Source organism: Macrobrachium nipponense, chromosome 22 (assembly GCF_015104395.2).
Source record: "Macrobrachium nipponense isolate FS-2020 chromosome 22, ASM1510439v2, whole genome shotgun sequence".
In the NCBI taxonomy this organism is placed as follows: Eukaryota; Metazoa; Arthropoda; class Malacostraca; order Decapoda; family Palaemonidae; genus Macrobrachium; species Macrobrachium nipponense.
The window spans coordinates 36246667-36269450 of NC_087213.1; the positions used below are offsets into that span (position 1 = coordinate 36246667).

The 22784-nt window shown below is 48.0% G+C and overlaps 1 protein-coding gene across 1 annotated transcript; it reads right to left on the reverse strand.

The window, feature by feature from the left end:
* Positions 1-8543: 8543 nt before the first annotated feature.
* Positions 8544-13618, reverse strand: LOC135198236 (WD repeat-containing protein 87-like). The gene is made up of 3 exons (XM_064225808.1): positions 13607-13618; positions 9201-11867; positions 8544-8816 (listed from the first exon to the last, which is right to left on the reverse strand). Exons 1-3 carry the CDS (start codon positions 13616-13618, stop codon positions 8544-8546), a joined length of 2952 nt encoding a protein of 983 aa, XP_064081878.1.
* Positions 13619-22784: the final 9166 nt, after the last annotated feature.

The following is a 22784-nucleotide window of genomic DNA, read 5'->3' on the forward strand; positions in this document are numbered from 1 at the left end:
TTCTGAGGATTCCGTGCACGTCTTCCTTCTGATGCATTCCATGTCCTCTTTTAGGGCCAGAGAGGACCAGTGACCCCCAACCGCCGACCTTTCCCCAGCCTTCAACTTCTGAGGATTCCGTCACGTCTTCCTTCTGATGCATTCCATGTCCTCTTTTAGGGCCAGAGAGGCCAAGCAGCCCCCCAACCGCCGGCCTTTCCCCAGCCTTCAGCTTTTCAAGAGTCTGTCCACATCTTCCTTCTGATGCATTCCATGTCCTCTTTTAGGGCCAGAGAGGACCAGCGGCCCCCCAACCACCGGCCTTTCCCCAGCCTTCATCTTCTGAGGATTACGTCCATGTCTTCCTACTGACGCATTCCATATCCTCTTTTAGGGCCAGAGAGGACAAGCGGCCCCTCAATCGCCAGCCTTTCACCAGCCTTCAGCTTTTGAGGATTCCGTCCACATCTTCCATAGATGCATTCCATGTCCTCTTTTAGGGGCAGAGAGGATCAGCGGCCCCACAACCGCCAGCCTTTCACCAGCCTTCAGCTTTTGAGGATTCCGTCCACTTCTTCCATAGATGCATTCCATGTCCTCTTTTAAGGCCAGAGAGGACCAGCGCCCCCCAACCGCAGGCCTTTCCCCAGCCTTCAGCTTTTGAGGATTCCGTCTACATCTTCCTTCTGATGCGTTCCATGTCCTCTTTTAAGGCCAGAGAGGACCAGCGGCCCCCCAACCACCGGCCTTTCCCCAGCCTTCAGCTTCTGAGGCTTCCGTCCCAGTCTTACTTCTAATGCATTCCATGTCCTCTTTTAGGGCCAGAGAGAACCAGCGGAACCTAAACCCCCAGCCTTTCCCCAGCCTTCAGCTTCTGAGGATTCCGTCCACGACTTCCTTTTGATCTATTCCATGTCCGCTTTTTGGGCCAGAAAGAACCAGCAGACCCCCAAACGCCGGCCTTTCCCCAGCCTTCAGCTTCTGTGGATTCCGTCCACATATTCCTTCTAATGCATTACATGTCCTCTTTTAGGGACAGAGAGGACCAGCGGCCCCCCAACCGCTGGCCTTTCCCCAGCCTTCCGCTTCTGAGGATTCCATCCACGTCTTCCTTCTGATACATTCCATGTCCTCTTTTATGGCCAGATAGGACCAGCGGCCCCCCAACCGCCGGCCTTTCCCCAGCTTCCAGCTTTTGAGGATTCGATCCCCGTCTTCCTTCTGATGCATTGCATGTCCTCTTTTAGGGCCAGAGAGAACCAGCGGGCCCCCACCCGCCGGCCTTTCCCCAGCCTTTAGCTTCTGAGGATTCCGTGCACGTCTTCCTTCTGATGCATTCCATGTCCTCTTTTAGGGCAGGAGAGGACCAGCAGCCCCCCAACCGCCGGCCTTTCCCCAGCCTTCAGCTTCTGAGGATTCTGTCCACGTCTTCCTTCTGATGCATTCCATGTCCTCTTTTAGGACCAGAGAGGACCAGCCCCTCCCCCCAACCATCGGCCTTTCCCCAGCCCTCAGCTTCTGAGGATTCTGTCAAAGTCTTCCTTCTGATGCATTCCAAGTCCTCTTTTAGGGCAGGAGAGGACCAGCGGCCCCCCAACCATCGGTCTTTCCCCAGCCCTCAGCTTTTGAGGATTCCGTCCATGTCTTCCTTCTGATACATTCCATGTCCTCTTTTAGGGCCAGAGAGAACCAGCAGCCCCCCAACCGCCGTCTTTTCCTAAGCCTTCAGCTTCTGAGGATTCTGTCACGCCTTCCTTCTGATGCATTCCATGTCATCTTTGAGGGCCAGAGACGACCAGCGGCCCCCCAACCGCTGGCCTTTCCCCAGCCTTCAGCTTCAGAGAATTCCGTCCACGTCTTCTTTCTAATGCATTTCATGTCATCTTTTAGGGCCAGAGAAGACCAGCGGCCCCCCAACCGCTGTCCTTTCCCCAGCCTTCAGCTTCTAAGGATTCCGTCCACGTCTTCCTTCTGATGCATTCCATGTCCTCTTTTAGGGCCAGAGAGGACCAGTGGCCCCTAACCGCCGGCCTTTTCCTAGCCTTCCGCTTCTGAGGATGCCATCCACCTCTTGCTTCTGATGAATTCCATGTCCTCTTTTATGGCCAAAGAGGACTAGCGGCCTACCAACTGCCGGCCTTTCCCCAGCCTTCAGTTTTTGAGGATTCCGTCCCCGTGTTTCCTTCTGATACATTCTATGTCCTCTTTTAGGGCAAGAGAGGAACAGTGGCCCCCAAACCGCCGGCATTTCCCCAGATTTCAGCTTCTGAGGATTCCGTCACGTCTTCCTTCTGATGCATTCCATGTCCTCTTCTAGGACCAGAGAGAACCAGCGGCCTCTAAACCCCGGGCCTTTCCCCAGCCTTCAGCTTCTGAGAATTCCGTTCATGTCTTCCATCTGATGCATTCCATGTCCTCTTTTAGGGCCAGAGTGGACCAGTGGCCCCCCAACTGCCGGCCTTTCTCCAGCCTTCAGCTTCTGAGGATTCCGTCCACGTCTCCCTTCTGATGCATTCCATGTCCTCTTTTATGGCCAAAGAGGACTAGTGGCCCTCCAACCGCCGGCCTTCCCCCAGCCTTCAGCTTCTGAAAATTCCATCCATGTGTTCCTTATGATGCATTCCATGTCCTCTTTTAGGGCAAGAGAGGATCGGCTGCCCCCAAACTGCCAGGCTTTCCCCAGCCTTCAGATTTTGAGGATTCCATCCACATCTTCCTTCTGATGCATTCCATGTCCTCGTTTAGGGCCAGAGAGGACCAGTGGCCCCCTACCGCCAACCTTTCCCTAGCCTTCAGCTTCTGAGGATTCCATCTACTTCTTCCTTCTGATGTATTCCATGTCCTCTTTTAGGGCCAGAGAGGACCAGCAGCCCCCCAACCTTCCGCTTCTGAGGATTCCATCCACATCTTCCTTCTGATGCATTCCATGTTCTCTTTTATGGCCAGAGAGGACCAGAGGCCCTCCAACCGCCAGCCTTTCCCCAGCTTTCAGCTTCTGAGGATTCAGTCCACGTCTTCCTTCTGATGCATTGCATGTCCTCTTTTAGGGCCAGAGAGGACCAGCGGTCCCCCAACCGCCGGCCTTTCCCCAGCCTTCAGCTTTTGAGGATTCCGTCTACATCTTCCTTCTGATGCATTCCATGTCCTCTTAGGTGCAGAGAGGACCAGCGGCCCCCCAACCGCCGGCCTTTCCCCAGCCTTCAGCTTTTGAGGATTCTGTCCACGTCTTCCTTCTGATGCATTCCATGTCCTCTTTTGGGGCATGAGAGGACCAGCGGCCCCCCAACCGCCAGCCTTTCTCCAGCCTTCAGCTTCAGAAGATTCCGTCCATGTCTTCCTACTGATGCAATCCATGTCCTCTTTTAGGGCTAGAGAGGACCAGCGGCCCCCATCCGCTGGCCTTTCCCCAGCCTTCAGCTTCTGACGATTCCATCTACGTCTTCCTTCTGACGCATTCCATGTCATCTTCTAGGGCCAGAGAGGACCAGTGGCCCCACCAACTGTTTGGCTTTCCCTTGCCTTCAGCTTTTGAGGATTCCATCCACACCTTCCTTCTGATGCGTTACTTGTCCTCTTTTAGGGCCAGAGAGGACCAGCGGCCCCTTACCGCTGGCCTTTCCCCAGCCTTCAGCTTCTGAGGATTCCGTCTACGTCTTCCTTTTGATGTATTCCATGTCCTCTTTTAGGCCAGAGAGGACCAGCGGCCCCCCAACCTTCCGCTTCTGAGGATTCCATCCACATCTTCCTTCGGATGCATTCCATGTACTCTTTTATGGCAACAGAGGACCAGTGGCCCCCCAACCGCCAGCCTTTCCCCAGCTTTCAGCTTCTGAGGTTCAGTCCACGTCTTCCTTCTGATGCATTGCATGTCCTCTTTTAGGGCCAGAGAGGACCAGCGGTCCCCCAACCGCCGGCCTTTCCCCAGCCTCCAGCTTTTGAGGATTCCTTCTACATCTTCCTTCTGATGCATTCCATGTCCTCTTAGGTGCAGAGAGGACCAGCGGCCCCCCAGCCGCCGGCCTTTCCCCAGCCTTCAGCTTTTGAGGATTCCGTCCACGTCTTCCTTCTGATGCATTCCATGTCCTCTTTTGGGGCATGAGAGGACCAGCGGCCCCCAACCGCCAGCCTTTCTCCAGCCTTCAGCTTCAGAAGATTCCGTCCATGTCTTCCTACTGATGCATTCCATGTCCTCTTTTAGGGCCAAAGAGGACCAGCGGCCCGCAAACCGCCGGCCTTTACCCAGCGTTAAGCTTTTGAGGATTCCGTCCATGCCTTCCTTCTGATGCTTTCCATGTCCTCTTTCAGGGCCAGAGAGGACCAGCGGCCCCCCAACTGCCGGCCTTTCCACAGCCTACAGATTCTGAGGATACTGTAAACGTCTTCCTTCTGATGCATTCCATGACCTCTTTTAGGGGCAGAGAGGACCAACGGCTCAAAAACTGCCGGCCTTTCCCCAGCCTTCAGCTTTTGAGGATTCCGTCCAAGTCTTCCTTCTGATGCATTCCATTTCCTCTTTTAGGGCCAGAGAGGACCAGTGGCCCCCTTACCCCCGGCCTTACCCCAGCCTTCAGCTTTTGAGGATTCCATCCACTTCTTCCTTCTGTTGCATTCCATGTGCTCTTTTAGGGCCAGAGAGGACCAGCAGCCCTCCAGCCGCCAGGCTTTCCCCAGCCTTCAGCTTCTGAGGATTAAGTCACGTCTTCCTTCTGATACATTCCATGTCCTCTTTGAGGGCCAGAGAGGACCAGCGGCCCCCAACCACTGGCTTTTCCTCAGCCTTCAGCTTCTGAGGATTACGTCCACGTCTTCCTTATGACGCATTCCACGTCTTCTTTTAGGGCCAGAGAGGACCAGCGGCCCCCCAATCTCCAGCCTTTCCCCAGCCTTCAGCTTTTGAAGATTCTGTCCACATCTTCCTTCTGATGCATTCTATGTCCTCTTTTAGGGCCAGAGAGGACCAGCGGCCCCCCAACCGCTGGCCTTTCCCTAGCCTTCAGCTTTTGATGATTCCATCCGTGTCTTCCTTCTGATGCCTTCCATGTCCTCTTTTAGGGCCAGAGAGGACCAGCGGCCCCCCAACCGCTAGCCTTACTCCAGCCTTTAGCTCCTGAAGATTCCGTCCACTTCCTTCTTCTAATGCATTCCATGTCCTCCACTAAGGCCAGAGATGACCAGTGGCCCCCCAACCGCCGGCCTTTCTTCATTCTGATGTATTCCATGTCCTCTTTTAGGGCCAGAGAGGACCGGCGGCCGCCCAACCACCGGCGTCTCCCCAGACTTCAGCTTCTGAGGATTCCTTCCACGTCTTCCTTCTGATGCATTCCATGTCCTCTTTTAGGGCCAGAAAGGACCAGCGGCCCCCCAACCACCAGCCTTTCCCCAGCCTTCATCTTCTGAGGATTCCGTCCACGTCTTCCTTCTGATTCATTCCATGTCCTCTTTATGGCCAGAGAGAACCAGCGGCCCCCCAACCGCCGGCTTTTCCACAGCCGTCAGCTTTTCAGGATTCGGTCCACGTCTTCCTTCTGATGCATTAAATGTCCTCTTTTAGGGGCAGAGAGGACCAGCGGCCCCCCAACCGCCGGCCTTTCCTCAGCCTTCGGCTTTTGAGGATTCCGTCCACGTCTTCCTTCCTATGCATTCCATTTCCTCTTTGTGAGCCAGAGAGGACCAGCAGCCCCCCAACCGTGGGCCTTTTCCCAGCCTTCAGCTTCGGAGGATTCCATCCATGTCTTCCTTCTGATGCATTCCATGTCCTCTTTTAGGGCCAGAGACGACCTGCGGCCCCCCAACCGCCAGCCTTTCCCCAGCCTTCAGCTTTTGAGGATTCCATCCATGTCTTCCTTTTGATGCATTCCATGTCCTCTTTTAGGGCCAGAGAGGACCAGCGGCCCCCCAACCGCCAGCCTTCTCCAGCCTTCAGCTCCTGGAAATTCGGTCAACATCCTTCTTCTAATGCATTCCATGTCCTCTACTAAGGGCAGAGAGGACCAGCGGCCCCCCAACCGCCGGTCTTTCCTCTGCCTTTGGCTTCTGAGGATTCCGTCCACATTTTCCTTCTGATGTATTCCATGTCCTCTTTTAGGGCCAGAGAGGACCGGCGACCCCCCAACCACCAGCCTCTCCCCAGCCTTCAGCTTTTGAGGATTCCGTCCACGTCTTCCTTCTGATGCATTCCATGTCCTCTTTTAGGGCCAGGGACGACCAGCGGCCCCCCAACCGCCGGCCTTTTCCAAGCCTTCAGCTTTCTAGGATTCAGTCCACGTCTTCCTTCTGATGCTTTCCTTGTCCTCTTTTAGGGCCAGAGAGGACCAGCGGCCCCCCCAACCGCCAGCCTTTCCCCAGCCTTTAGCTTCTGAGGATTCTGTCCACGTCTTCATTCTGATGTATTCCATGTCCTCATTTAGGGCCAGAGAGGACCGGCGGCCCCCCAACCACCGGCCTCTCCCCAGACTTCAGCTTCTGAGGATTCCTTCCACGTCTTCCTTCTGATGCATTCCATGTCCTCTTTTAGGGCCAGCGAGGACCAGCGGCCCCCCAACCGCCGACCTTTCCCCAGTCTTCAGCTTTTGAGGATTCAGTCCACGTCTTCCTTCTGATGCTTTCCATGTCATCTTTTAGGGCCAGAGAGGACCAACGTACCCCCAACCGCCAGCCTTTCCCCAGCCTTCAGCTTCTGAGGATTCCGTCCACATCTTCCTTCTGATTCATTCCATGTCCTCTTTATGGCCAGAGAGAACCAGCGGCCCCCCAACCGCCGGCCTTTCCCCAGCAGTCAGCTTTTGAGGATTCCGTCCACGTCTTCCTTCTGATGCAATCCATGTCCTCTTTTAGGGGCAGAGAGGACCAGCAGCCCCCCAACCACCAGCCTTTCCCCAGACTTCGGCTTCTGAGGATTCCATCCACGTCTTTCTTCCTATGCATTCCATTTTCTCTTTTTGGGCCAGAGAGGACCAGCGGCCCCCCAACCGTGGGCCTTTTCCCAGCCTTCAGCTTCTGAGGATTCCATCCATGTCTTTCTTCTGATGCATTCCATGTCCTCTTTTAGGGCCAGAGTGGACCAGCGGCCTACGAACCGCCGACCTTTCCCCAGCCTTCAGCTTTTGAGGATTCCATCCATGTCTTCCTTCTGATGCATTCCATGTCCTCTTTTAGGGCCAGAGAGGACCAGCGGCCCCCCAACCGCCAGCCTTTCTCCAGCCTTTCTCCAGCCTTCAGCTCCTGAAAATTCGGTCGACGTACTTCTTCTAATGCGTCCCATGTCCTCTACCGCCGGCCTTTCCTCAGCCTTTGGCTTCTGAGGATTCCGTCCTCATCTTCCTTCTGATGAATTCCATTTCCTCTTTTAGGGCCAGAGAGGACCGGCGACCCCCCAACCACCGGCCTCTCCCTAGCCTTCAGTTTTTGAGGATTCCGTCCACTTCTTCCTTCTGATGCATTCCATGTCCTCTTTTAGGGCCTGCGACGACCAGCGGCCCCCCAACTGCCGGCCTTTTCCAAGCCTTCAGCTTTCTAGGATTCCGTCCATGTCTTCCTTCTGATGCTTTCCTTGTCCTCTTTTAGGGCCAGAGAGGACCAGCGGTCCCCCAACCGCCAGCCTTTCCCCAGCCTTCAGCTTCTGAGGATTCCGTCCACGTCTTCCTTCTGATGCATTCCATGTCCTCTTTATGGCCAGAGAGAACCAGCGGCCTCCCAACCGCCGGCCTTTCCCCAGCCGTCATCTTTTGAGGATTCCATCCACGTCTTCCTTCTGATGCATTCCATGTCCTCTTTTAGGGGCAGAGAGGTCCAGGGTTCCCCCAACCGCAGGCCTTTTCCCAGCCTTCAGCTTCTGAGGATTCCATCCACGTCTTCCATCTCATGCATTCCATGTCCTTTTTTCAGGCCAGAGAGGACCAGCGCCCCCCCAGCATTCTATGTCCTCTTTTAGGGCCAGAGAGGACCAGTGGCCCCCCAACCACCGGCCTTTCCCTAGCCTTCAGCTTTTGAGGATTCCATCCATGTCTTCCTTCTGATGCATTCCATGTCCTCTTTTAGGGCCAGAAAGGACCAGCGGCTTCCAACTGCCAGCCTTTCTACAGCCTTTAGCTCCTGAAGATTTCGTCCACGTCCTTCTTCTAATGCATTCCATGTCCTATACTAAGGCCAGAGAGGACCAGCGGCCCCCCAACCGCCGGCCTTTCCCCAGCCTTTAGCTTCTGAGGATTCCGTCCACGTCTTCATTCTGATGTATTCGATGTCCTCTTTTAGGGCCAGAGAGGACCGGCGACCCCCCAACCACCGGCCTCTCCCCAGCCTTCAGCTTCTCAGGATTCCTTCCACGTCTTCCTTCTGATGTATTCCATGTCCTCTTTTAGGGCCAGCGAGGACCAGCTGCCCCCCAACTGCCGACCTTCCCCCAGCCTTCAGCTTTTGAGGATTCAGTCCACGTCTTCCTTCTGATGCTTTCCATGTCCTCTTTTAGGGCCAGAGGACCAGCGGCCCCCCAACCGCCAGCCTTTCCCCAGCCTTCAGCTTCTGAGGATTCCGTCCACATCTTCCTTCTGATTCATTCCATGTCCTCTTTATGGCCAGAGAGAACCAGCGGCCTCCCAACCGCAGGCCTTTCCCCAGCCGTCAGCTTTTGAGGATTCCGTCCACGTCTTCCTTCTTATGCATTCCATGTCCTCTTTTAGGGGCAGAGAGGACCAGCGACCCCCCAACCGCCGGCCTTTCCCCAGCCTTCGGCTTCTGAGGATTCCGTCCACGTCTTCCTTCCTATGCATTCTATTTCCTCTTTTTGGGCCAGAGAGGACCAGCGGCCCCCCAACCGCGGGCCTTTTCCCAGCCTTCAGCTTCTGAGGATTCCATCCACGTCTTCCTTCTGATGCATTCCATGTCCTCTTTTAGGGTCAGAGAGGACCGGCGGCCCCCCAACAGCCGGCCTTTCCCCAGCCTTCAGCTTTCAAGGATTCCGTCTATGTCTTCCTTCTGATGCATTCCATGTCTTCTTCTAGCGCCAGAGAGGACCAGCGGGCCCCCAACCACCGGCCTTTCTCCAACCTTCAGCTTCTGAGGATTCCGTCCACGTCTTCCTTCTGGGCAGGCCCACAATTGCCATTTTATTGTATTGAGAATAGATGTTTTTTCTCATTCAACATTTGTTGCACTATCTCTTTATCTGCAAAACCTGCTCTGAAAACTACTTGTAAAAGCTCGCATTTCATGGTCTCACATTTTACGAGCTTCACGTGTAGTTGTTCAATGATCTCTTCAAGTTCCTTAATCTTTTGCTCCATCTGGACTTCCCTCTCGCCTGTCACGTTCCAATTCAAATATCTCCTTTCCTGCATTTCCACTATTGTTTTCTCTAGCCTCTCCATACACTCAATTGTCACCTGTTCCTTTTCGTAAATAGCTTCCTTTTCCTTTTGAAATTCTTCTCTCTCTTGAATAAACTCTTTTTTCTTTTCTTCGAAGATTGTGATTTCTTGTAAGAGTTCCTCTTCTTGTTTATCCAGTATTTCTTTTTTATCTTGCCAGTGGCATGCAATATTTTCTAATTTTTTAGTGAAACTTTCTAATTGTTTTTTGTTTTCCTCTTTCTCCCTATCAAATTCTTCCTTTTCTCTGTAGAAAGTTGCCATCTCTCTTTGTAAGGCATCCTTGTACTCATCAAGTTTTTCTTTGTTTTTGTTGAAGGCTTCTCTTTCTGCAGCAAAGGCTTCCTTCTCCCTAATATGGGCCAACCTCTCCATATTAAGGGCCTCTCTTTCATTACGGATTGCTTGTTCAACCCCACTGAAGGATGCTCCCTCTATCTGGAAGGCATCCCTTTCTTTTGTCATGAGTAGATTCTCTTGAACAATTGGGGCAGCCTCAGGAATGAGACAGAGATCTTTTGGAACAACTGAGCCAACTTGGGTAGTGGGACAGAGGTTTTCTGGAACAATTGGTCCAGCCTGCGGAGTGGGACAGAGGTCTTCTGGAACAATCGGTGTAGCCTGGGGAGTGAGACAGAGGTCTTCTGGAACAACTGGGGCAGACTGGGCAGTGGGACCAAGGTGTTCTGGAATAATGAAAGGCTCCCCTGTTAGGGGTATGCATTCTGAGCGAATGAGCATCTCTTCCTCCCTAAGCACGAATCCCTCATGGACAAATATAAAGTCCTCTGAAGAGGTAACTGTTTCGGTTGTTCCCAGGACTTCATTTGCAATACTGGAGGTTTCTTCTTTGGTGGCTAGGACCTCCGCCTGAGTGGAAATAAGCTCATCTATAGCATATTTTGGATCAAGGAGGACTTCTTCCTCCTGGGTAGCTGACGATTGGACGCTGTTCTTTGGAATATTGACGTCCTCAGCAGCAGGTTTTGATTGGCACTTACATTCCAGAATCTTATCCATCTGGATTTGAATATCTTTTCCTCGTGCTCTTTTAAGGACGTGGATGTGAGTATCCAGATGTGCTTTCATTGTCATGTCACCCTTCGTGAACCCAAGTAGCCTCTTTTGTAACTGAAGGTCAGCAACCATTTGCGTGGCAGCTGCCCTATCCTTACTTTTCTCTTGGGTCAGCAGTTTCAACAGGTGACCAATCGCTTCACTTAAACTCTGCATATCCACGTCCGTTGACCCTAGAACCTTTTCTAAGTCTTTGCTGTGGAGGCATTCTAGGATGGTACTTAAACTATCTATTGCCTCAGACCTCTGCAATTGCCCGAGGTCTTCGTTCGCCAGTATTTCTTCGTGTCCTCCCATACGCGTGAAATTAACTCTCCTTTCCTTGTCCTTGCTCAGTTGTTCCTTAAGTCTTCCTAACTCGATTACCAAATCCGGTTCGAGGAGACTTTGGTGGAATGGGGGACTGATCTCACACAATTCTATTCCTTGCGAGTGCCTCTCTTTTCTAAGTCTCTCTTCCTGTCCCTCCATCTTCAGCGTCTCTGCTGCTGCTGCATCCCTCTCCTCGAATTGGCTTGCCAGTTGTTCCAGTCGTCTTTCTACCTCCGAGATACGTTGCTCTTTGAGGCAGTTTTCCTCCTGAAGTCTGTCTATTTTGATATTTGTTGTAGCCATTTCTCCTCTCAGTTTTTCCAGTTCCTGTGAAGTCTCCACCTTTCCATCCACAGCCCTGTGCACCTTACACGTCAGAGATTCGATTTTGTTATCTTTCTCTGCTGGCCCCTTTTCCAGCAACTCTGTTTTATTTTCCTGGTTCAAGAGCTCGCGTTGCAAAGCAACTATTTTCTCATTAGCTGTCACGAGCTGGTTTTCCATTTCTCGGTGTCTCTCGTCCTTCCTGTGGATTTCTTCGACTAGCTCCTCAATATAGTTCTGTCTTTGGAGAACTTCCCCGTTCAGCTCGCTAATCTCGTTGGCTTTTTCGTCGATCTGGTGTGCCCTCGTAATCGCCAGATTTGACATTTCGTTGAAATCTTGATTCACTTTCTGCATATCCATTCGGAGTGCCACCATCTCGCTGCTCATCTCGAGGATCAAGTGGCGGAGACGCTCCTCGAGTCGAGCATCACATTTCGGACTGGCACCTTTGCCTTCCTCCCGAATGGTGTCATCCTTTTCTTCTTCTCGTGAATCCGTACCGTTAGGTAGTATCCCTTCGATTATATCAATCAGCGATTCGATCTCGCTGTTCCGTTGATCCGTCGCTTCAATCTGACACAGGACCACTTTCTTCAGTCGGTCATTTTCGTATTCGAGAATTTCAATTTTATCCTTAAGTTCAGCTCTCACGTTCTGGATTGCCTCTTTGTTTGATTCCTTCGCTCCAACCAAGTTATTTACAATGTTTCTCCTTCCAGTGAAGGAGAAGAAATCGCATCCGGTAAACAAAATAAAGAGTATAAACACTGCTAACAGCGGCAGTGCGCACCAATCGCCGAATCCGGCGCTCTTATTAAAGGGATTTTGACAAAGGAAAAATCTATTTCTGGACAGTGACCTGTGTCGCCCAGTGAAACATTCCTATAGCATTCATTTCTAAGGTATAATTATTGCTAAATATAAAAGAGAAAAGCTACATTGGATTATACCAGAATAAATCCGGTTCGCTCACCCCTTTAATAGGGTGTCGGTATAAAATCTGGGGCGAGTGAAACACTACCACAGGTCTTCTGCCATTTATTCTCTTCCTTGTCAATTTCCCCATTCCAAAGAGGAGCCGTACCAACACCTTCCCCCTAGCCGCTACTGCTACTACTAGCGCCTCAATCTTCATTCCTGAATATAGCACCCAAGCTTGGGTTCCCCGGGTGAGGATTCAGGGTTGGGTTCACTGGGCGACACAGGTCACTGCCCAGAAATAGATTTTTCCTTTGTCAAAATCCCTTTTCTGGGCCTAACCTGTGTCGTCCCGTGAAACAATAACAGAGAATAGAAAGCACAAGCTTGGTAAGGGTGATTACAGTGTTACTGGAAGGGTGAAATTAGACTAATAAAAGAGATTCAACCTTTTTTAATAGTTATATATAAATATAAGGTGTAAGGATAATCTACAGATAACTTAAATCTAGGTCCTCATTTCTGAAGTATATACAAATACTAAGATTAAATAACATAAGGACAGAGTGATTACTACTCCGTAAAAAGATATTAAACAATATAACTTGTTTTGTCTTATAAGACAAAAATAAACATACAAAGTGGTGCAATATAACAGATCAAACTAGGAAACCGAGGTGAAGACTAGGGTTATAAGCGAGGCAGGTAGGAGAGAAAGCATAAGAAAAAAGGGTAGGTATATTGATACTGGATATTAAATATGACTAGGTTGTATCAGGGGTAACTACATTCCCTGCTGCCACTGCTGAAAATTTAAGGGCCTCTAAGGATTTCAAGTAGTGACGTTTAAATACTTTTGGTGACTTCCAACCTGTGTACTTCCTCAAATCATCAAAATTCATATGGTGGAAATAGTTAATTGAAGTAGCTACTGCTCGGACATCATGTACGTGGGGTACTGATTCCGGGTTGGCCTGTTTAATAAAGTAAAGGATTTGCTGTCTAATTGCCTTTAGTGAGATTGTTCCACCATTTTCTCTGGTAAATAAAGGACCTGAGGTTTTATTGGAAGTTCTGTCTAGGAAAGATCTCAATGTCTTGACCGGACAAAGGGATGGGTCTTGTGGTAGCGGAACAATCTTCCACGAAGACCATCTACTCTGAGGATCTTCATTTTTGGCCAAGAACCTTCTATCTGGTAGTAATAGAACCTCTCCAGATGGGAGGAAGTCAATATGATTTGGCTCTCTAGATAGAGCCGATAATTCAGATATTTTGGCTCCTGAAGCCAGGCTGACAAGAAACAATGTTTTCTTAGAAGGGTTGTATAAGTACACGACTCATTATTGGTATCTGATGCTAATAAGAAACATCATCAGAAACCAGGAGACTGAATGGGGTCTGTCTGCTGGTCTTAATCTAGCACAAGCTCTTGGAATTGATGAAAAGTATGATTCTGTCAAATTAATATTAAACCCAAACTGGAAAATTCTTTTTAACGCAGATTTGGTTGTGGTAATAGTACTAGCTGCTAGACCTTTCTCAAATAAAGTCCTGAAGAAAGTAACAGCATGATTTGTATTCATAGCTTTTATCTTTGTTTCCTTTAAAAAGGAGGCTAGTTTCTTTACCGCAGAATTCATATTGTCTAAGGGTGGATTCCCTTTTATCTGATTCTAGGAACCTGGTGTTAACCGGTCCATGTTGGCATCTTTTTGAGCCGCAAACTTCATGAAGTCCATAAAGTTAGGGCATTCTGAATCCACGAGGAAGCGTACACAATCCTCGTTTGTACTAGTTGTGTTAGCTTTGGATTGGGGATCTGTTTGGGACGGAGTCCTAGTTCTTTGAGTAACGGATACCATTTGCTCTTGGGCCAGTTGGGAGCTACTAGAGCAACTAGTCCCTTGAAGGATCTGAGCTTGTCCAGTACCTTCATGAGTAAGTTTATTGGAGGAAAATAGGTAAATGTTTTCCCATTTGTTCCAGTCTATGGACATGGCGTCTGTTGCCTGGGCTAGAGGATCCAGATTGGGAGCCACATAGTGTATTAACTTGTGGTTGGATTCTGTGGCAAACAAGTCTACTTGGAGACCCGGGCATTGATGATGATCCATTTGAATGATTTGTTGTCCAAAGACCATTCTGATTCTAGCGGAGTTGTCCTTGACAGTGCATCTGCCACTACATTCCTTACTCCGCTAGGTGAGTTTGCTGACAGGTGCCATTGGTTCTTTGCTGCTAATGAAAAGATTGCTATCATTACATGGTTTATGTGCTTGATTTGGAGCCCCCTCTGTTTATGCAGTGGACTATTACTGCACTGTCCAAAACTAACCTGATGTGGATTTTCTTTGCCGGAGAGAGTTTTCTCAGGGTTAGAAATACTGCCATGGCTTCCAAAATATTGATATGCAACTGGCGGAGGGTAAGTGAAAGACCAGGGTTCCTTGAACTTTTTTGTATTGGGAGTAACCTCCCCACCCGCTTAGGTTGCTGCATGTATGGATTACTAAGCTTGGTGGGCGGGAATTGTAAAGGAATTGATTTTCTAGAAGCTTCTGACTTCTGTCCATGGACGGAGTCCTTTATTTCCGTAAATATTGCCGGAATACTGGAAGTTGTGTCCCGTAATTTCACGTTCGCTCTGGTTCGCCAAACTCGATTTATGTCCTTGAGTTTGGCTTTTAGTAGAACGTCTGTTACTGAAGCGAACTGGAGCGAGCCTAGAGCTCTTTCTAGATTCCTCCTGGATGTTTGTTTGTTTTTGAGGAAGCGTTTCGTAGTGCTTGTCTATTTGTTTCCATTTCACCGATGGGATTGATAGTTTGTGGGAGTTGAGATCCCATTGTATCCCCAACCACTGGAACCGTGAAGCAGGAATTAGACGGGATTTCTTGTAGTTTTATCTGGAACCCTAGGTATTCCAGTAACTCCACTACTTTTTGAGTTGCTTTGTGACAATCCTTGTCGTTCTTGGCCCAGATAAGCCAGTCGTCTAGATATGCCGCTAGCATTATCCCCTGCTTTTGTTCTTAGTTCCTGCACTACCGTTTCTGCCTAATTTTGCTAAATATTCCTGGGTGCTATGTTGAGCGAACGGCATTACTTTGAACGTGTAAGCCTGGTTGCCTAGCCTGAAGCCTAGGAAGGGACGAAAATGCCTTGCTACTGGACTGGATGATAGTAGGCATCGGTAAGATCTATAGAGGCTCGGTGACGGCCCCCCCACGGGGAAGTAAGGTCCGTACCTGTGAAACGGTTTTAGCATATGGAACTTGTCGCATTGAATGAATGAGTTCAGACGGGACAAGTCTAATATTATTCTTCGCTTGTTTGAGTCTTTCTTTGGAACGCTGAACAAGCGTCCTTGAAATTTTAAAATATTTTGGTTTTTGTTATTGCCTTCTTTTGAAGAAGGTCTTGAGCATATTCCAACAGATCCGTTGTCGGGTGTTGATAAAATTGTATTGATGGAGGAGGCCCTTTCTTCCAACTCCATCCGAGTCCTTTTGCAATTATGCTGTGTGCCCAATGCTGAATTTCCAGCGGTTCTTGTACAGGTACAACCTCCCTCCTACCTGAGGTATCTCACTGTGCTGAGGGTCGACTACCCCTGTTCCTCTGAAGCCTCTTCCTCTGCCGGTCTGACTCTTTCCCGCTGGCTTCTGCGAAAAGCTTCCCCTGGCTCGGTATTCCTCTAGCAACCTGTTATAGCCATGAAACACCCCCTGATTTTCAAAGGAAGCATAAAGGCTGGGGAAGATGTGAAGCTACTCGAGCTTTGAGGCGTTGATGTTGAGGTTTGAATTTTTTGAAGTGGATGGCTGGTTTTACCTGGTTTACTGGAACCGCCTGAACCATAGGTTGCTGTTGGCTGTGTTGGAAAGGTTGGAACCTTCTTGCCTTTTTCTTTCCCCTTAGAGGGTTTGATGATGAATGAACAAACTTTCTTTTCTGGGAAAAAGTCCCCAGCGGACTCTCAAACTTTGATTAACTCTGGCTGCTTCGCTGAGTACCTCATTAACCAAGCCCTCCGGAAAAAAGGGTCTAGATCCCCAGATTGAAGCCTGATCAATCTATTAGGCTCATGGCGGATCGAAGCATCAGCTAGAACGTGCTTTCGGCAGTTCCTTCTCGCTACTGCGAAGTCATATACATCGCACTGCAATGTGTGTAATAATGACTTTAAGATCTTAAACAGGGATTCTTCAGCGTATACCATGGTTGTCATCTCTGCCATAGTGACCGAGTTTATAGTTCTACACAGACGACTTCTGGCCTCATATTCAGTCCTAATGAGTGCTTCTGGGAGCCTGGGCAAACGTTCGCTAAAGAGATCTGTCGCACAGTCCTGGCTTAACTTTCCCACTGAGAAGGTTGCCGGAGCATCCAGCCAGTTTTCTGTACCTCCTGGGAGGAGCACGGATGGTAAATCTGTCTCCCTGATGTGAGGCATGGGTTTGTCTTCCGCTGCTGCCTGAAGAGTTAGTTCCAAGATCTTGGTTGCACATGGAACCGGGATATCCTCCGGGACCACGAACATGGTGAAGGGACTCTTGTGACAAGTAATTTTAGTGTTTGTACACTCCCATTCAGCTAGGGTACGGACCCAAGCTGATTGGGCCTGGTCCCTAGGAAAAATTACTGTCTCCTTAGGTATCTTGTCTTCTCTTACTAGAGCTTCCTCCGTCAGGCGTGCATAACCTGAAAAGGAAATTGGAGACCGGCGGGTAGAATTCAAAATCCTCTACCGGCCGAGTTCCGTATCCTTCAATAGACAATTTGCCCTCCGAAAATGGAGCGTGTGCAGCTAGTCTCCAAGGGTTATTTGCCTTGAAAGGTGGTAACTTAGAGGCATCCGGGACAGGCAAGGATTGTTGCGTGTGGCCGGATTGAAGGACTGCCTGCATAAGAGACTCTTGGGTCTCCAATCTTTGGGCCAGCGATTGAATAGATTGGCCTGACGCTTCTCTATTCAAGGCCAACTGGGTCGAGATTTCCATAAACTTAGCCTGAAAAAGATTAGTCATTTCTCGCATGATTACGCTAGAAATAGCAGACGGGTCTAAACTCGAAATCCTGTTGTTTCGGTTTTTGCAACCTGGTTCTTGTACTCTGCCTAGGTGTCGAGACATTACCTAAGTCCGCCGTCAGTTTGGAGGCTGATGACGGACTGCACGAGTCTCCCTAAGGGAGACTTCGGTTTGGAAGGCTTAGGAAGGGGTTTGGTAATGATCTATGGGTGATCGACCTAGATTTTACCTTTGGAGTTACCGACATTGACTCGTTTCCTGAAGTCACAGTTTTCTTAATAACTCCCTGAAAAGAGAAGGAAGAAGAATGAGACGGACTAAAGGATAGTACTTTAGCCCGTGGATACTACTGCTCACTTACTCCCTACCTTGACTCCTGGGTGTCGGTCGTCATCGGTTCGAGGTCCTAAATTGATCGCAGCAAAACCTCCTCAACCATATCTCCTCCCAAGCCTTCTAAATCTTCTGCCAGTATGGCTGGGTCTCATCACGAATCCTGGCGATGATTGAGCTGCCAGATCCGTTTGAAACCGCTCCGACATCTTAGCATTCGGGTATGAGAGAACACAATCCTCAGACAGCATGTAGGGTCTTTTGCCTTTGGCATTCCTGCCAAATCCGCCTACCAAATCTTGAGGGTCGCGCGAGCTGCATCCCTTTCCGCCTGCGAGTTCTGGAAGAGAATTACTCGTTAAGCGGGACAATAATTTAGTTTAATTTATGGCTATCTGAAAATATGAGTCAATCCTCTTATTCAAACAATTATTTCACTATCTCCCAGCTTGCATTCGAACCTACCGTATCAGAAGTGAAATCCTGCATCAGGTTGTAGCAGATTTCGCAACCGTCTGGGTGCCAAACTACTAGGTCATCAAGCTGGATTGCGCAACCTGCGTGCGAACGACACACCTCGTGTCCGCATGGTTGATGCAGCATTGCAGTACAGGCTGTCTCCTGACAGCGGACCATCTGTAGTTAAAAATTGATACATGAATATCACTGAATATATCCACCGGAGCTGTATCGGCGGTACATGTATTAACTAAATTTAATTCATGCCGGAATGTTGTTAATTAACATTCCACCGGGTATGATTCTAGCGGAACATGCCTAGTAAATAAGCAAGTCAAGTGCTGATTCCGGTGGCATGCAAAAAATTTCTTAAGAATGAAAATGTTTTTCTCCATTTCCTTTTGCTTTCCGGTCCCCCTTTTTTACGCTTCTTTTAACAAAATAGGATTTATGCCGACGGAACAGGAAAATTTTTAAAGTTGAGCTGTATCCGTCGGCTCCGGAAAGGTTCCCCTAGTTATACCAGGACTTGCCTTGATTTGTGTCAACTGTCACCGGAACGGGACATAAAGTAGCGAAACACGGGGGGGCGGAAAGCTATGGAGAGGAAAAAGACCTTAAGTCTAAAAATAAAATTAAAATCTATCTATAATATTTTTCAGGACTAGGATACCCGCCGGATTAATAAAATCGACAGAGGTAACCGTAATGTCTTATCAAAACCTTAAGTTTATCGTAAAAAAAAAAAAAAAAAAAAAAAAAAATTCGGAAATTAGTCCAAATATGTTATGTAACGGAGCTCTGTGATACTGAAACTTATCATCCTATCCCCTTTCCATGTAAATTTATGACTGGAAACATCCCGGGCTGAATCAGGACTAAGCCTGATACTATACATAGAAGCTTTGTTATAAATAACGAACGGTTCTAGTTGCGTCCCGGGCCCTCCGGGACGGGAGGACTAAACATGGAAAGGGCAAGGGATATGAGGTATGGTATCTGGAAGTACCGGGAACTACCTTCTTGTCGAGCCGGGAAGTTGTCCAGGGCTCGACTGGATAGGTAACAGTCCCTCATAACTACCTGATAAGAGGAGAATTCTCCCTCGACTGGACCCCCCCCCCCCCCCCCCCCCCCCCCCCCCCCCGTGGAAGAGGGTGGGGCTCGAATGATTACTTGGAGTAGCATAGCGAGTAGCACCCCAACGGGGGGGATGGAGAGGGAGTCACCTCGAGGAGTGGAACCCTCGTAATCAGATTGTATAACACCTACCAGGTGTATCACCTCCTGGTCAGGAGTGGCTCAACCTGGTCACAGGACAGATGGCCACCGGCCTACTGCTCTATAACACCAATCATAACATGTAAACGATAAAAATAACAAACTAGAATCTAGCGTGTGAGAATTGAATTATCTAATAAAATAAAAGGAGCGGCTAGCTTATCCTTCGACAAATCACATTGATCTGGTCAGGTCGGCCAGAGGGCTCTGACCAGCTAGCCTACCATTCCGAAAACATAATTTTTAATCTCGATTGGGAAGGTAGGCTAGGGGAAATATAGATCTTATAAGATCATTCAATAACGCAACAAAAAACCCATGGTTTCGTGTCCAGAAAACCTTTATAGTGAAAATGCACGAAAGGGTAGATCGTTAATACTTCTCACACGACCAGAACAAATTTTTATAATAACACGTCAGGATCTAAAACAAAATTGATATAAGCACTGCAATTAAAATGTGGGACTACAATTAGTATGGGAGACTAATTGAAAGTCGTCGATACGAATACCGAAAATAACGTAGAAGGCTGACTCGGGAACGGCGCATGCAGGTTCCCAGAATGTAAACAAGCCTAACTAAATAAAAATCGGTCAAAACTCTATAAAAAGCTAATTTATAGACTCATGCAGTATTTAACTTTGACTCCAGAGGATCCTGACGATCAGACATAGTGATAAATCACGAAAATCACAAAAGAAAATTTCCAAAATGAAAACGTGTGTGGAACACACGAATGCTATGAAGGAATGAAGATTGAGGCGCTAGTAGTAGCAGTAGCGGCTAGGGGGAAGGTGTTGGTACGGCTCCTCTTTGGAATGGGGAAATTGACAAGGAAGAGAATAAATGGCAGAAGACCTGTGGTAGTGTTTCACTCGCCCCAGATTTTATACCGACACCCTATTAAAGGGGTGAGCGAACCGGATTTATTCTGGTATAATCCAATGTAGCTTTTCTCTTGTATATTTAGCAATAATTATACCTTAGAAATGAATGCTATAGGAATGTTTCACGGGACGACACAGGTTAGGCCCAGAAATCATATTAGGTGTAACAAATTTAATATTCATATTAAAATAGTTTGCCATGTTTACATGCAGTACCTCACACCTTTCACCAATGTTAGGTTTTAAAAAAGACAGTTGTCTGTCGACTCTTTGAAGACGTCCTGAGACGCTTCCTTCCCTGGCTCCCGGGGATTCCGCTTTCGGAATCCGGAATCTTTTGGACTTCAGAAGCTCTGAGGACTGAAATGTAACATCACTTCCACAGACGCTTCCTTCCTTGGGTCCCGGAGATTCTGCTTTCGGAATCCGGAGTCTTTTGGACTTCAGAAGCTCTGAGGACTGAAATGTAACATCACTTCCTCAGACGCTTCCTTCCTTGGGTCCCGGAGATTCTGCTTTCGGAATCCGGAGTCTTTAAGGGCCGAAATGTAACGTTAAATGCAAGGGGAAATCGCCTTTATCTGCTTCTCAGTTTGTTCACTTTGGTTTTCTGAAACCCCACATACAAAATAATTCATTGTAAGTATTCGTAAATGACATTATTCCCTTGTTATTTTCTAGGATCTATTATAACTTGAAAGAAAAGAATCCTTTTTGGCAAGCAAAAAGAATCATTTTTCACCAGCATAATATAATCTAACTTGAAGATCCCCTTTAACAAGCATCAAGTAACTAAACCTTGCCTTGGTAATTAAATTACTGAACATTTTAATGATGCATTAAAACTATTACAAAAAGAGTAAAGAAGGAACACAAATTGACCTTCATTAAGTACAGCTGAGATTAAGAAGCCTACTAGCGTAACAGACGGCCACATGAATATGCTTCGTAATGAAATATTATAACATTTGCAGATGAATTGCTTTTCTTTGTCAGAATTTATGCACCGAAGCAGATCATGGTTTGCTTTGGAAAACGACTCATTTTGAAGAAAAAACTTCCCAGATAGAAGACACTGGTTCATTAATTGCTTTTTCCAAATCATTTACTGCCAACATTCTAACGATAGCATGATAATACATTCATTGAATAAAACAACAATAAAAGAAATAATATTAAACAACGTGAGCTCGTTATTGATGATGTCTTACTATCCAAGCTTACAGTAACCACAGAGACATAAAAAAAACGGTTGAATGCATCCACCACTTCCGATGAAATAAGAATACTTGAAAAAATAAAAACCTCGCATCACGATTAAATCAGATGATGATAAATCTTTTCTGTAACACTTTGTTTTACATTTTCTTTCCCTCCAGAAACTTCATCTGATATTCTGAACCCTGTAATAAATGCACTAAATTTCTATCCCCTGAGATTATATTCTCGTACCTTCAAGGCCACGTTAACTCTGTCTTCTTCTTCTTCTTCTTCCAGCTTTTTCCCATTTTTATATGGGGTCGCCGTTTCGGATGAGCCGTTTCCATCTATTTCTATCTTGCACTTCTGCCTCATCAATTCCTTCTCATGTAAATCTCCTCTCACACAGTCCTTCCATCTCTTTCTTGGTCTCCCTCTCTTTCTTCTTCCTTGCACCTCCACTCCCATAGTATGTCTCCCAGCGTGGTCCTCATCTCCTCCTCAACAGGTGTCCATACCATCTCAGCCCCCTCCCCTCCCTGCACTTTCTTTGATACTTCCACCACCTTAGTTGACCCCCCTTATGTAGTCATTTTTGAATCCTATCCACTCTTGTTACCCCAGACATCCACCTAAGCATTCTCATTTCTGCCACATCCATCTTCTTCTGCTCTGCTTTTCTCATGCTTGCTGTTTCCGTACCATACAGCATTGCTGTTCTTACCACCGTCTTGTGAAATTTTCCTTTTAACCTAAGCGGCACTCTTTTGTCACAAAGAACTCCCGAGGCCGCTCTCCAGTTCCAGCCTGCCTGTACCCGATGTTTTACTTCTTCTTCCATACTTCCTCCAGCGTTAACAAAAGATCCAAATACTTAAACTTATCAACTCTCCTTATTTGCTCTCCACCAAGCTTAAATACTTTCTCTATCATCCCCCTCAGTGGTGGTACACATATATTCTGTCTTGGATCTACTTATTCTCATTCCTCTGTTCCTCCAGTACTTGTCCTCCATCTTTCCAATTTCACTTCCAGATCTTCCTGCTCTCTGCACACAGAACAATATCATCCGCATACATTTGTTCCATGGTACTGTCTCCCTTACTTCCTCTATTATAACATCCATCCACTATGTTAAAAGATAAATGGGCTCAGAGCCGACCCCTGTGTAATCCTACTCTCACCTCAAAACCTTCTGTCTCCCCAACACTGCTCCTCACTCTGGTAAATACATTCCGGTACATCTCTTGTATCAATCGCACATACTTCTCTGGCACCATCTTCTCCCTCAGGCTCCTCCATACCTCTTGTCTCGGGACTCTGTCATAAGCCTTTTCAAGGTCAATGAATACCATATGTAGGTCCCTTTGTCTTTCCCCGCCAATTTCTCCATTATTTGCCTCAGACAAAATATACCATCTGTTGTTCCCTTCCCTTCATAAATCCCATCTGCTCTTTACCTATTTGTACTTCTTTCTCTCCGCCCCTAGCATCTATCATCCTTTCCAGTATCTTCAAGTGTGGGACATCAATTTAATGCCCCTATAATTACCACACTCTTGGACATCGCCTTTCCCTTTAAAAATTGGGATCAATATACTCCCACGCCACTC

Coding starts and splice junctions, on each gene's coding strand:
- LOC135198236 (XM_064225808.1), bottom strand. Junction 8,817..9,200: donor AACAACTACACGTGAAGCTC/GTAAAATGTGAG, acceptor TGGAATCCTCAG/AAGCTGAAGGCTGGGAAAAG.